The 15,241-nt window shown below is 35.5% G+C and overlaps 1 protein-coding gene and 1 long non-coding RNA gene across 2 annotated transcripts; both read left to right on the top strand.

Moving 5' to 3' along the window:
* Positions 1–4,678: 4,678 nt before the first annotated feature.
* On the top strand, positions 4,679–6,260 carry LOC109120329 (transcription factor PCL1-like). Its single transcript, XM_019213995.2, has 3 exons — positions 4,679–5,051; positions 5,125–5,207; positions 6,141–6,260. The coding sequence occupies exons 1-3, from the start codon at positions 4,958–4,960 to the stop codon at positions 6,186–6,188; spliced, it is 225 nt and encodes a 74-aa protein (XP_019069540.1). The 5' UTR covers positions 4,679–4,957; the 3' UTR covers positions 6,189–6,260.
* An 863-nt stretch (positions 6,261–7,123) lies between these two features.
* LOC138348441 (uncharacterized) lies at positions 7,124–8,119 on the top strand. The gene is made up of 2 exons (XR_011221047.1): positions 7,124–7,718; positions 7,826–8,119. It is a non-coding gene; the product is annotated as an uncharacterized lncRNA (long non-coding RNA).
* Positions 8,120–15,241: the final 7,122 nt, after the last annotated feature.

The raw sequence follows: 15,241 nt of genomic DNA, 5'->3' as shown, positions 1-15,241 counted from the left end.
ATCATCAGCATTAATGATGTCAATACAGTATATTATATTGATTTAGTATCATTTAAACGAAATTACCAATCTTAATAATACTAATACAATATAGGATACTGATTTAGCATCAACCAAGAAAAAATAATTAGTGAGCATGTAGTGCAATTATGTAACATCTCGTAACTTGAATTAACTAAGAATACACTAAGAAACCAACAATAATCAATTTTGGGAGTAAGTACGGAAATCTGGAAAATTTCCAACTTTCAAAAGTGAGTTTTGATCATTTTCAAACAAGAAAAAATAATTAGTGAGCATGTAGTGCAATTATGTAACATCTCGTAACTTGAATTAACTAAGAATACACTAAGAAACCAACAATAATCAATTTTGGGAGTAAGTACGGAAATCTGGAAAATTTCCAACTTTCAAAAGTGAGTTTTGATCATTTTCAAACAAGAAAAAATAATTAGTGAGCATGTAGTGCAATTATGTAACATCTCGTAACTTGAATTAACTAAGAATACACTAAGAAACCAACAATAATCAATTTTGGGAGTAAGTACGGAAATCTGGAAAATTTTCAACTTTCAAAAGTGAGTTTTGATCATTTTCAAACGGTCATATATTTCAGCTCGGGAGGAGTTTGGATGAGTTCTTTATATGATGGAAATTCATCGGGAAAATCTTTCTAAAGCCGCCAAATTTGCGAAGATTTGATGTCGTATGAGGGATATATGTCTTTCAAAAGTTGGGGTGTTAGACTGAGAAAAATTCAATCCGAATTTTAGTAAGGGCAAAGTTGTCTTTTCACCCTAGTATTACCTAATTCATTTTAAGGGTAATTTAGGGGTAAAAAGTCAAGTCCCAATCAGTTTTACAAAAATTAAGAATGCTTAGGCTTGAGAGGAAAGAGAAAAGAAGAGGAAGATCAAGAATTGTCCAAGAAACGCATAAATCGTTGCATGAATTTCGTCAAGGGTGATCCCTATCGAGGTATGTGAGATTATTCGGTGTTGGGTCCTTTCACCCACACCACAGTTTGATTCACTACAGCAAATTAGAGTATATTTGAATGAAAATCTTGAAGTTCTTGACGAAAGCTTGTGAAGTTCTTGTTGGTTGAATTGTAGTTGATTTATAGTAGGTTTGTTTCATATTTCCGGATTGTTTTCGGATATAATCTATTGGCTAATGAGTTATTTATCGATCCCAAGTGTTTGGGGTGGAATCCATGGAAGTTTAGGAGGTTTAGAGATGAAAAACGGAGAAGAAAAATTGGAGGTCCTGTCAGATAGCCTTTGGGGGGCCGCGCCTGCCTAAGCCCCTCAGGGCAGGCTTTGTCTAACAGACGCTGGCGGGCCACCCCAGCCATAGAGCCCCAGACCAGGGTCTGTCCGACAGGCCCTGACGCCTAGAGATCCCATTCTTCCCTATCTTTCCGTACTAGTTCCTAAGTGATGTACCTATCATTCCTAGTCGATTCCAACATTCTAAAGTATAAATATCATGAAATCATCCATAAACACGAGATCATGATCCTTGAATCTATAATCCTCAAGGAAAGTTAAGATTAAAGTCAAGGGAGTTAAGAGTCAAGTCTAAAAGTTTAGAAGCAAGTCAAAGTAAGCTCCTAAAGCATTCAAGAGTCTTAAACAAACGTTTTAACTTTGTTTTAAGGTTCATGTAAAGAGTTGAGTTAAATTCTCAAATGTTATAAGGAAACTATCGAGTAAGCAAAAAGCATAAAGTTGAGTTCATTTCTTAAGAGTTACAAGGGAACTAAGTAGTCCTTCAGAGCTTAAACTAAAATGTTTTCAAACTTTTGAGAAAGAAAGGAAGCTAGACTTCCATAGAGCCTATGGCTAGTTTTAATAGAAGAAAGAAGAAACTATGATTTCCATGAGAACTTTTTAAAAAGTAAGTTTTGAGCACTAATTCCAGATCACAGAATCAGTATGCTTTTGAAAACATAAGAGCCAGTATGTATATATTTTGGGAGTAGTATTGAGCAGCGATGTGAGGATGCCAGTTCAGATTAACTCAAGTCTTCATGTAAACCATGTAGTCATCATGGGTAGAAAAGGGTCATACTTTTTAGATGAGCCCTCTTCATATTTTACTAGTGGATCCATTAGGCAGTTCAGGTCCTATACTTTGGCAAGGTTAGGATGGCCGGGCAGCGTGGCTTGAGTAACGTTATATCATCACTATAACTCTTAACTGATGGTTGTCGATTAGAAAAGCTCCCGTAGAAGTATTGTACTTTCATATACATCAGTTATTTATATTTTGACATACATCTCAGATATTATTATATACTTGTATACATTCAAAGTTGATAATATATTTTCAGTCAGCATTTCTTTATATTGCAATTACTTTTACACTGCGTATATTGAATAAGAGTTAATAGATCATGAGTTAAGTAGAGCCAAGGTAAGTGTTCTTTCTTACTTCTTTTCAAGCTTAAGTGTGTTTAGCATTTCAACTCGCATACTCGTACAATCAATGTACTGATGCCAGTTGACCTGCATCGTTTTATGATGCAGACGCAGGTAAGCAGGATCAACACGCAGCCTTTGATCCTGTTGAACACTCCATAGTCACTTGGTGAGCATCCTTGCATTCCGGATGACATACCTTTTATTGCTTTTCTAGCTTACATCATTAGGATGTTGTGGGGTCTGTCCCAACATCCATCTTATTCAGTTTAGAGGATTCGTGGACAGTTAGTAGTTCAGTAGTATTTTCATTTTCATTTTATGTTAAAGACTTTATTTGCCATTTTGGCCAGTTTGAATGTTTAAGATTTTTAAAAACATTCCAGATAGTATTTCTATTCAGTTCAGTTAAGTTCTTTCATTCTTACAAATATGATTGTTGTCTTCCACTGAGTTAAGTAAGTCAGGTCAAGGGTTTGCTCGATGTCAGCAATGATCGCCGAATGTTAGTCCGCCCAGGGTGTAGTCTCGGAGCTTGACAAATTATTTAATGGGGTATTAATGTAAAAGAGTATATATTTATAATTACTTACTTTTATGGGATATTTGCTTAATCTTCCCAAAATTTATTTTATCTCTATGAAACAAAGAAACCCAACAGTACTAAAAACTTAAAGAGCATTGGCTGATAAATGTATTTCGAGAGTTTCATTAGTCGTGTTCCTTCACCTTTTCGTGGCCTAAGCTCTTAGTTGATAATTGTAAACACATAGAGTTTGTTAGGCTAAATTCATATAAAATGTAGACCGAATACATGTTTGTTTGAGTTGAATGGTTTATTTTTAAAATACACAATTTTATAAGTCTATTTACTTAATTTAAGCCTATGATTTATTAATCTTGATGACTCAAATTCATAACACCTGTTAAAGCGATGTGGTAATATATTCAAATTTGGCCAATAGGATCAATGCTAACAAATTGCTTGATGTCTGATAGGAACCAATCGAAATAAGGCAAGATAATTCATTTACATTTGGATTGTCTACTTGCTCCACCTTTTTATTTTTCCTGATTTCTTACCATAAATAGGTTTTCCTCCTAGGAAAAGGTTTTGAATTGACTAATCCTTTTTTGGTAGAAAAAGGTTTAGGACTCTATAAATAGAGGCATGTTCCTTCTAACTTAATCAACATTCACAATGTAGTCTTAAGGGCTTTGAGAGTTTTGATTAGAGGGAGAATTTGTGGTTCACAAGCTTGATATGTTATCACTTGTGTGAACCTCCCATGTATTCTGAGTGAATTGGTTGAGGTTGTTTCCCTCTATTTTGTAGTCTCATATTTTTAGTGGATTGCTCATCTCCTTTGTGGTCGTAGGTCGATTGACCAAACCACGTTAAATCTTTGTGTCTTTTAGTATATTTCTCGTTGTCTTCTTACTCGTGGTCTTTCGAGGTTTGCTTTGCTAGCTTCCGCATTTACACCTTGCTTATTTTCGGTCCTAACAAAGACATTACATATAATTCAAATTCATAACACGTGTTAAACCGATGTCATAATACATTCAAATTTGGCCAACAAGATCAATGCTAACAAATTTATTGATGTCTAAAAGTAACCAATCAAAGTAAGGCAAGAGAATTCATTTACATTTGAACAGTCTACTTGCTCCATCCATAAATAAGAGATGACATAAGACCAAAATTCATAACATATGTTTAAGCAATGTGATAATACATTCAAATTTGGACAATAAGATCAATGCTAACAAATTGTTTGATGCCTGACAGTTACAATCAGAATAAGACAATACAATTCATTTATATGTGGATTGTCTACTTGATCCATCTTTAAATAAGAGATTACATATGACCCAAATTTAGAACCCATGTTAAAGCGATGTGATAATACATCAAAATTTGACGAATAGGATCAGTTCTAACAAATTGCTTAATATTTGACAGAAACTAATCAAAATAAGGCAAGAGAATTCATTTACATTTGGATTATCTACTTGCTTCATCTATAAATAATATATTATATATGACTCAAATTCATACCACGTGTTATAGCGATGGGATAGTATATCCAAATTTGGCCAATAAGATCAATGCTAAAAAATTGTTTGTTGTCTGACAAGAACCAAAGAGAATTCATTTACATTTGGACTGTCTACTTTCTCCATCTATAAATAAGATACTACGTATGACTCCAATTCATAACACGTGTTAAAACGAATGTGATAATACATTTAAATTTGGTCAATAGGATCAATGCTAAAAAAAAATTGTGTAATGTCTGACAGGAACCAATCAAAATAAGACAAGATAATTCATTTACATTTGAACTGCCTACTTGTTATATATCTATAAATAAGAGACTACATAGCTTTCTGAGGACATTCAACAATTTTTACAAAAGACATTAATTAAAATCGACTTTATAGCTCTTCAAAAGAGGAATACTTAGCGTTCTACCTTGATATCAACCTGAAACAACAAGGTGTTCACCAATGTAAACAAAAAAATTATGGAAGAACGAAAGGAGAGAAGGCTACGTATAAAATGGACGCCGAATGTTAACAAGAAATTCAATGAAGCTATTCGCAGATTAGGAGAAAAAGGTATGTATTTCTTAGAATACTTTCTTCTTAATTTAGTCTTTTACTATTCAATCTTTATCTTTCGTTGATGTAGCTACTGCTATACCGATCTTGGAGTACATGAATGTGCCACAATTGACTCGCAAACAAGTTGAGAATCGTCTACAGCAATACAGAGTACATCAACTAGCTCAACATGCTTCTTCTTCTTCTCTAGTTCTAGCTAATCCTCCTAATGTACTAAATTCGCATGATGAACTTCAACACACATGCAACAATACCTTCTTTAGTTCCACCAGATGAGTTCCTTACAGGATCGGATGACTTGATTCAAAATCTTGAATTCGACCTCTATTCCAAAATAAGCGAAAATCAGATTGACACTTATCAAAGTGAACCTCATCTCAACATGTTCAATCACATCCAGGACAATAGCGAGTTTCATATAAGTTTCAATAAACGGATTCAACAAGGACACCTACCTCAACCCCCTCCATTACCTTCTCTAGTTCCAACAAGTAATTTCTTCGCAGGGTTGAATGACTGGAACCAAGATGTAGGACTCAACTATTTCAATGACAACATGATTGAAAATCAAACTATCACTTGTTTCAATACAGATTTGGTAAATCATTCGAATGTATTGAAAACGAAGGATCTAACTATGAACTTCAGTGAACCACATCAAGATGCATATTTACCTCAACCACTTGTCATTCCACCAAATGATTTGTTCACAAGCTTGGAAGATCCATTTGCTAGCTGCCCAACTCAAGATAATATCTCCATAAGATTAGTATCAACATACAAACAACACAAATACTTCGTTTGTTTCACAAATAATGGTCTAATTTGACTTGACACGGAGTTTAAGAAAATAAAGAAGATTTTTGATCATAATAGGGTCATAAACTAAGTTATATCAAATGTACAAAATTGTTTTTAATCTTGTGCCATTAAACATGTCATATGGAAAGTTGTTACCAGAAAAAGAAAGTGTTCATTCTTTTTTAAACAGACTAAAAAAAGATCATTAGTTTTAAACGGAAAAAGTACTTTAATTTATGATTAATTTTATCAATTTATAATATTGTATATTGTTGCCAACAGGAATCAGAATCCTTGACATACACAACAGCATTACTGGAGCACTTTTGAGGAATTTTTATTTGCGAAAATGGAATGCAATGGAGAAAAATGTTTGATAATTTTTCATTCTTCTATTTTATATACCATTTGGAACTCAAAATATCTTTATCTTTAATGTTTTATTATGAGTACTCATACATTTTTTTATAAAAAAAAAATCATTCGATTTCCTTCTATTAATTTGTGCATATATGGAGTTTTAAAGATTTGAATATTTTATTATAAAAATATAATGATTTGAAAACTTTAATTCTTCGTTTTAATTTCTAATCTTTTACATATTTAAAAATTACATTAAAAAAAGCTTAAAATCTCAATGTAACAATTCAAGATATTTTTAGCAAAACATAATTAAAAATCATAACGAAATTGGTTGATTCCCTTATTTTTATCGAAACAAAAGAAAATTGCATATATTGTTTGAAAATGACGTAAGAACTAAAAAGTACTATAAACCACAGTAAAATGACAATTAAAAATATGTGAGAATCATATAAGAAATTCTGTTGGTTTTCCTAAAATCACTTGTATCATATAAAATGAAAGAGATGGAGTAACATATATTATTTGAAAATTAACATAAAGGTACATAAATTAACAATTCAAAATATTTTTAAGAAAAGCACATATAACAAATTTAATTTACTTTTTCAAATTTCATTTGTATCGCATAAATTCAAAGAAAAAACTAACATACGTTGGATCCGCATTGGCGTGAACACCTAATATCTAGTATATAAAGGCTAACCATAGACAAGGTGATGTGGCACCTCTCTATGATCTCCATTTACATTTAGCTTTTTCCTTTTTTTTTGGATTTTTCAAAAGAATAAATTAATTATTATAAAAAAATTACTTAAATTTATTACAAATATATATATATATATATATATATATATATATATATATATATATATATAAAGCTGGATATAGAAAATCTGATGTGGCACCTCTCTATGGCCAGCATTTCTATTTATGTTTTATTTCATTTTTATTTGTAATTTTTATTAACAAAAAACTGGAAAAAAATATTTAATGCATTACATCATGCTCCTTTAAAACTTTCATCATACTAATACACATTTAAGTAAGGCATCATACATATATTTGCCCTTAAACTTGGCTTTAAATTTTAAGTATGACCTCAAATTTTTATAGTGCACAAATAGGCACATTAACTTTCCTATTTTTTTTTATAAATACACACGTGAATTCTACATGGCAAAACGCGTGTTATGCACGTTTTCTGCGCGAGTTATGACTATTTTCGAGGCCCACAACGGTAAAAAAAATAGAAATGACAAATATACCCTTAATGAATTCCCTTTATATATATCTTTATACCAAATTAAAATCTAATTTCTCTTTCCTCCTCTTTCAAATCAAAAAATTTTTCCCTCTCTTTAGAACAATTTGTGCTCATATTTTGTGCAAATGACTTCTAATTTTTTTTCTCATTGTGGAAAAAGAGCTATAATGAAGATTTCTTGGTCTGTAAACAATCCAGGTCGTTGGTTTCTTGGATGTGAAGATGGTCGGGTAAGGTTCCGTTTAAAACATATTTTTTTGTTTAAATTTTAGTTCTCAAGATTCAATTTTGATAGTGAATTTGTTCTTCTTAAACAAGTTGGATGCAATTTTTTTAGGTGGTGTGAACTTGATTATACTGAACACGCTAGAATTGCTATTTCGGGATTACAAAAGAGGATAAAAACATGATGAAGAAAAGGAAAAGATTAGGAGAAAATATCGACTTTTGCTGATCATTGTGATACTATCTTGGATTTATAGAGAGTTCTTTATGTAGTAAATGTTAGATATACTGGTTGAAAAAATTATGCCAAAATTGTTATGTATAGCTTTCTTTATGGGTTAGGGGTTGTTAATATGTATTTTAAGCAATCAAAGTAATGGATTGGAATGCACTACTTTAAAGTTGACAGTTTGTCTCCAACATTGGCTTTAATATTCATCACTTTTACAATCGAATAGCATTATTCACACACTTTCATACTAGCATGATTCACACACTTTCATACATAGTAAACACCTAACATCAAGGCAGCCTTAATATCAATCATAACAAACACCAAAAGGCTTCACAAAACACAACTTAATATCCATTAAACACAACTTAACAAACTCCAAATATTTGTCTATGCAAACATACATCAAAATAACCCAAAATACATCAGAATGATCAGTAATTGGAGTAGACCTTTACAAACAGTTACCAAAATAAACAAAAACAAAGACCTCCTAGATCAACATTTATGCACATCAGTAAGACTTTGACCTCTTATGGAACCCACTTTCCCTTGGATTTGCTTTGCACCTTTTTCTTTGACAATTGTTGAAGTTGATTTCCAGTCATTGCATCTTTTCCTTTCCATTTTAAACTAGGTGGCTTGAATCCAAGATCAATTTGTTTGTGATGCATCTTTAAATGCTACCCCTATTCCACTTGAGATAACTCTTTCACTTGATCATCCGGGCTGCATAATTCATAGGGCATTATTTAGTATACCTAAATAAAGATGTAAGAAAATCAATTAAAAAAGGCAATATACATAAGTTAATCACTTGTCTTTCAGATTGTATATCTGTGTAAACACCAAATCACACATCCTTGTTCTTTTCTTTCCAACTGAAGCAGCTGGTTGCATTCCAACTAAAGAAGTGGTGGCTTTCCAACTAAAGAAGGTGGTGGCATTCCAACTAAAGAAGATGATGTCCATGCAGTTGAAGAATATGTTGCCCTTGCAGTTGATTTCTTCTTTTAACCTTTGAAGTATCTACACATAAAGAAGAGGCATTGATATACCGTGGTTTCACGGTATAATTAATACTTTTTCCTTAAGTTTAGTGTGTCCGAAAGCCCTTTTTGTGCTAATTTTGATATAAGTTTCTTTTTGTTTTGCAGGAAATCTGTCCAAAGCTGAATGCGGAGATTTTGAGCAAAAAATGCAGAAGAGACCACCTACGGAGCTTATGACGGTCCGTCGTGCATGTGACGGTCCGTAGGTGGCAGCGTAGAGAAGCTGCTAAAGGAAGATGGGGAAGTCTGACCAAGTGTGGGATTACAAAGCTTGTGACGGTCCGTCATGGCTATGACGGTCCGTCCTGCAGGTTCGTCGTGAAGATCAGAGAAGTGATCCCAGTACCCAGATTCCAAGAGTTGAAGTATTTTGAAACGATACCCTCGACGGACCGTTGTGCCTATGACGGTCCGTCACACTTGCCGTCGAGGGGAATGAAGAAAGCAGCAGAAGAATTGCACCAAGTATGGGACAACGGAGTTCACGACGGTCCGTCATGACCACGACGGTCCGTCGCGTGGTCCGTCGACCCAGCCGCGTGTTGGCAGATTTTCAGTAATTAGAATCCTTGTTTAATTAGGTTTTTATTTTTTTATAAATAGTTCGAAAAACCTCGTTTTTGAGGTTAGACTCTGGGAGATTAGACATCATATTATTTAGACTTTGTGTATTAGTGTTTGATTTTTGAGAGATTCTTACAAGTGATTTTTGGTGATTAATCAAGCAATTTTTCGGACTTTACTCTTTCTCATTGAAGTAAGTACATGAATTCTTATTTAATATATTTGAATATTGTATTTGTGGCTATGAGGAACTAAACTCCATAACTAGGGTTGTGGGAACCATAGGCAAATAATGAGATAAACCCTAGCTAAAACAACAATTCTAGAATAGTGTCTTGCATGTATTAATAATTCTTTCGCTTAGAAGTCTTTTTAACGGATGATCAACGTAAGAACTCGCCTTAATGCTACTTGACGGACCAAGGAGGTAGATAATAGGAAAAGAATTATTAACATAGATTTAGTGTATACTATCTAATAGGCTAGTATTGATTGGTACGAGGTAATAACTTAGTCAAATATCGAATACGATGCTTAATATGAGGTAAAGATAAGGGTTAGGAAAGCAACACACGCAGCTGGACCAAGGTGCGGAGTGAGATTTTCTAGATGCCGGACCAAGGATTTAGAAATACATAACTTATCACTTTGCATGCAAGATACTAGGAAAGAATTGTTATAGTTAGAGTTATCAAGTTATGAACCTGTGGGGAACACGTAAACCCTAGTTACTTTGATTAATTGATTATAACCCAAAATTAAAAGGTGTTAAGTGTCTCTGTCAAGTTCGTTAGTTATTTTTACTTATTAGGAAATACAAACCCCCCTTTTTATGCTTTTACTTTCTAAGGAAGTCATCAACGGAACAATAGTAATAACAAGTTGAAGTTAAGTCTAGACTATTTTCCTCGTGGGAACGATCCCAACCTCATTAGTTGGGTTATTTACTTGACGTGACCGCTTTTCTTCTCAAAAGAGAAGTAAGTTTGAGCGTATCAAATTTTGGCGCCGTTGCCGGGGAATTTAGCTTTTAGATTAACTTGAACTTATTACTAAAGTTTAGTTGATATTTTCTTGATTTTACTTTGTTTTATTGTTTTTGATTTCCTTTCAGAACTATCCTCCTTATATGTCAAATACACGGAGAGGAAGAGAACCCTTGTTTCCCTACGATCACGAGCTAGAGCGTACACTGCGCAATATGAATCGAAACTTGGGAATAAATGATGAGGATCCAAAACAGAACATCCCAAATCCAGTGGATGTTCATGGTCAGATGTTACCCGACGCTCCGGGTGAACATCAACAGAGGGGCCAAAATCCCGTTCCACGGCCCCAAGCATACTACAGAGGGTATGATAACATCGCAGACTCAGATGGGCCACTTGTCTTGCCCCCTCTACCCACAGGCCACACTTTTGTGGTAACTAGTAGTCTGATGCAAATGCTCACTGCCAGAGGTTTGTTTTCAGGGCTACCTTCTGAAGATCCACATGCCCATATAGCTAAGGTACGGGCAGTGTGTAAAAGTTGTGTGGGGAGGCCTGATTTGGATCTAGATGTAATAGGTCTCAGAGTGTTTCCTCTCTCACTGACGGGAGAGGCTGCTATGTGATTTACTGAGCTCCCATACAACTCCATCTTCACTTGGAACCAACTACGGGATGTCTTCTTAGCACGCTACTATCCGGTCTCCAAGAAATTAAACCACAAAGACAGGGTGAATAACTTTGTGGCACTACCAGGAGAGTTAGTTAGTAGTTCTTGGGATAGATTCACCTTATTCTTGAGAAGTGTTCCAAATCACCGTATTGATGATGAGTCACTGAAGGAATACTTCTATCGAGGACAGGATGATAACAATAAAGTAGTGTTGGACACTATAGCAGGTGGATCTTATGGAGAATGCCCCTATGCTGAGATTGCTGAGAAATTAGAGAAAATCTCCCGTAACAACAAAGCTTGGAGTACTAGGAAGTCCGATACAGGGAGAAACACCTTAGCAGTGCAGTCCACTCATAACCCAGCCACAGATGATATTCGTGAAGAAATGGCTCAGATGAGAACTGAGCTTGGGTTGGTACTAAAACATGTCACTGGGGGTGCAGAAAAGGTCAATGCAGTCAACTACTTGGCTAAACCACCACCTCCAATCGATGAGTGTTATTATGAGGAGGATTCCTATGCAGTAAATGAACAGATGGGGGGTTTCCAACCAAGTGCCCAAGGCTCTAATCAGGAGAATCGGCGCCAAGGTCAAGGGAACCAAAGTTGGAACTATGGTAACTACAATCGTGAGGGTCATTATGTCCGAGATGAAAACTACAATCGCGACAACAACTTCAACAGGGGTAACTATGGTAATAGAAACGACAGGAATGGACCCTATGTTCCTCCTCAAAATCGTGAAGTTACTCCTAGGGATGGTGGAGGTAGTATGTCGCGAGTTGAGGATATGTTGCATAAAATGATGAGGAGGTTCGATGCTAGTGATGAGCACAATAAAGAGTTGAGGAATGATTTAGCGGGTATTGGGCAAAAAGTTGATACACATGCAATATCGATTAAGCAAATTGAGTTACAATTGGCCCAATTATCTGCAACTGTGAACACACGGCAATCGGGCACTCTTCCTAGCAACACTGTCCAAAATCCAAAAAATGATGGACATTGTATGGCAATTACTACTCGCGGTGGCAAGCAAACCATTGACCCACCTATGCTATCTAATGAGAATGAGGTGACAAAAGACACTGATAAAGTGGTAAATGTTGATGCTAATTTAGAGGATAACATTGCAGAAGATGCTGAAGTGCCTAAAAAGGTAACTCCCATGCCTAGGCCACCACCTCCATTTCCTCAAAGATTAGTGAAAAAGACTGAGGATGGCAAATATCGGCGTTATATAACAATGTTGAAGCAACTTTCTATCAATATCCCTTTGGTATAAGCTTTAGAACAAATGCCCGGTTACGCCAAGTTTATGAAAGATTTGGTCACAAAGAAAAGATCGGTTACTTTTGAGGATGATGATAAAATGCAGCATTGTAGTGCTATTGCTACAAGATCTCTGGTCCAAAAGAAAGAAGATCCGGTGCGTTCACTATTCCTTGTACAATCGGGCTATTACATTTTGCGAAAGCATTATGTGATCTGGGGGCAAGCATAAATCTCATGCCCCTCTCGATTTACAAGAAGTTGGGTTTGGGTGACCCAAAGCCCACTACGATTGATAGGCTCAAACTTACTTCTCAAATGAGAAGTAAAGCGGTCGCGTCAAGTAAATAACCCAACTAGTGAGGTTGAGATCGTTCCCACGAGGAAAATAGTCTAGACTTAACTCCAACTTGTTATTACTATTGTTCGGTTGATGACTTTCTTAAAAAGTAAAAGCATAAAAGGGGGGTTTTGTACTTCCTAATAAAATAAAAATAACTAACGAACTTGACAGAGACACTTAACAACTTTTAATGTTGAGTTTTAATCAAGTAATCAAAGTAACTAGGGTTTACGTGTTCCCCACAGGTTCATAACTTGATAATTCTAGCTATAACAATTCTTTCCTAGTATATTGCATGCAAAGTGATAAGTTATGTATTTCTAAATCCTTGGTCCGGCATCTAGAAAATCTCACTCCGCACCTTGGTCCGGCTACGTGTGTTGCTTTCCTAACCCTTATCCTTACCTCATATTAAGCATCATATTCGATATTTGACTCAGTTATTACCTCGTACCAATCAATACTAGCCTATTAGATAGTATACACTAAATCTATGTTAATAATTCTTTTCCTATTATCTACCTCCTTGGTCCGGCAAGTAGCATTAAGGCGAGTTCTAACGTTGATCATCCGTTAAAAAGACTTCTAAGCGAAACAATTATTAATACATGCAAGACACTATTCTAGACTTGTTATTTTAGCTAGGGTTTATCTCATTATTTGCCTATGGTTCCCACAACCCTAGTTATAGAGTTTAGTTCCTCATAGCCATAAACACAATATTCAAATATATTAAACAAGAATTCATGTACTTACTTTAATGAGAAAGAATAAAGTCTAAAAATTTGCTTGATTAATCAACAAGAGTTACTTGTAAGAATCTCCAATAATCAAAAACTCAGAAAAATAAAGTCTAATAATATGATGTTAAATCTCCCAGAGTCTAACCTCAAAAACGAGGGTTTTCTAACTATTTATAAAAAAATAAAAACCTAATTAAACAAGAATTCTAATTACTGGAAATCTGTCAAAACGCGGCTGGGTCGACGGACCACACGACGGAACGTCGTCGTCATGACGGACCGTCGTGGGCTCCGTCGCCCCATACTTGGTGCAATTCTTCTACTGCTTTCTTCATTCCCCTCGACGGCAATTGTGACGGACCGTCACAGGCACGACGGTCCATCGAGGGTCTTCGTTACCAAATACTTCAACTCTTGGAATCTGGGTACTGGGATCACTTCTCTGATCTTCGCGACGAACCTGCAGGACGGACCGTCATATCCATGACGAACCGTCACACGCTTCGTAATCCCACACTTAGTCAGACTTCCCCATCTTTCTTCAGCAGCTTCTCTACGCTGCCACCTACGGACCGTCACAAGCACGACGGGCCGTCATAAGCTCCGTAGGTGGTCTCTTCTGCATTTTTCGCTCAAAATCTCCGCATTCAGCTTTAGACAGATTTCCTGCAAAACAAAGAAAAACTTATATCAAAATTAGCACAAAAAGGGCTTTCGGACACACTAAACTTAAGGAAAAAGTATTAATTATACCGTGAAACCACGGTATATCAACACCCTCAACTTAAATTCGTTGTTTGTCCTCAAGCGACGCACTATGACTCACTACACCATCTTTGTACAATAGTATTCATGTTTTATCCTTTGCAATCATTTGGCTATCAATCCCGACTAATCCCATCAAATCTATGCATGCTATCACTATTAGGCTTGACTTTTGTGGGATTCGAACATGACACAGACTCACCATGCACTAACGCCTATCCTTTTCAATTGCTTACCGAGGTGCTAACAATTCCGGTATTGCAACTAGTGTCCTCGCTTTAGAACAAAATCCTCATTTTTCACACAATGATTTCAGTTTGAGTATAAGGATTACATTTCAACACTCGCTCTCAGAATAAAGTCACACTCATTCATACCTATTGCCATAAGCTTGCCCTTATTTTCACTGCCTTAAGTTCACTATACAACCCTTAAGATCACGATAGGACTTTTTTTAAGATTGTAACGTAGGCTCAGAGTCAGGTAGGGTATATTTAGGTATACTTTAGTGACTTTTTGCCCTCCTTGACATGTCGGCTAAACCTTCCGCTCTATATCAATTTATCTCGCCCAGTTTCTCCTATTCTTTCACCTTGTTGTTTCCCTTCTTTCTTCATTTGTGTAAGTGACTCTTTTCTTTTCTTGTTTGTAATTCTTGAATATTTCCCCTTTTTTTTCAATGAGTTCTTGAGTCACTTTACTTTTGTTCTTTCTCTCTCTTTGTTCTTTCAACCCCACTTTCCAGAGCATTCCTCAAAACAGCCACCCTCAACTCATGGCTTTGCCATGAGTCAAGGTACACAATACCCAAAATCGGGTCAGGGCCATAACGAAGGTTGTTTATACATTAGCCACCCTCAACTTATGCTTTTGGCATAAGCTGAGGTGCACA

The sequence above is a fragment of the Solanum lycopersicum genome, chromosome 5, assembly GCF_036512215.1.
Source record: "Solanum lycopersicum chromosome 5, SLM_r2.1".
In the NCBI taxonomy this organism is placed as follows: Eukaryota; Viridiplantae; Streptophyta; class Magnoliopsida; order Solanales; family Solanaceae; genus Solanum; species Solanum lycopersicum.
This window is presented reverse-complemented; position numbering and strand designations above follow the sequence as displayed.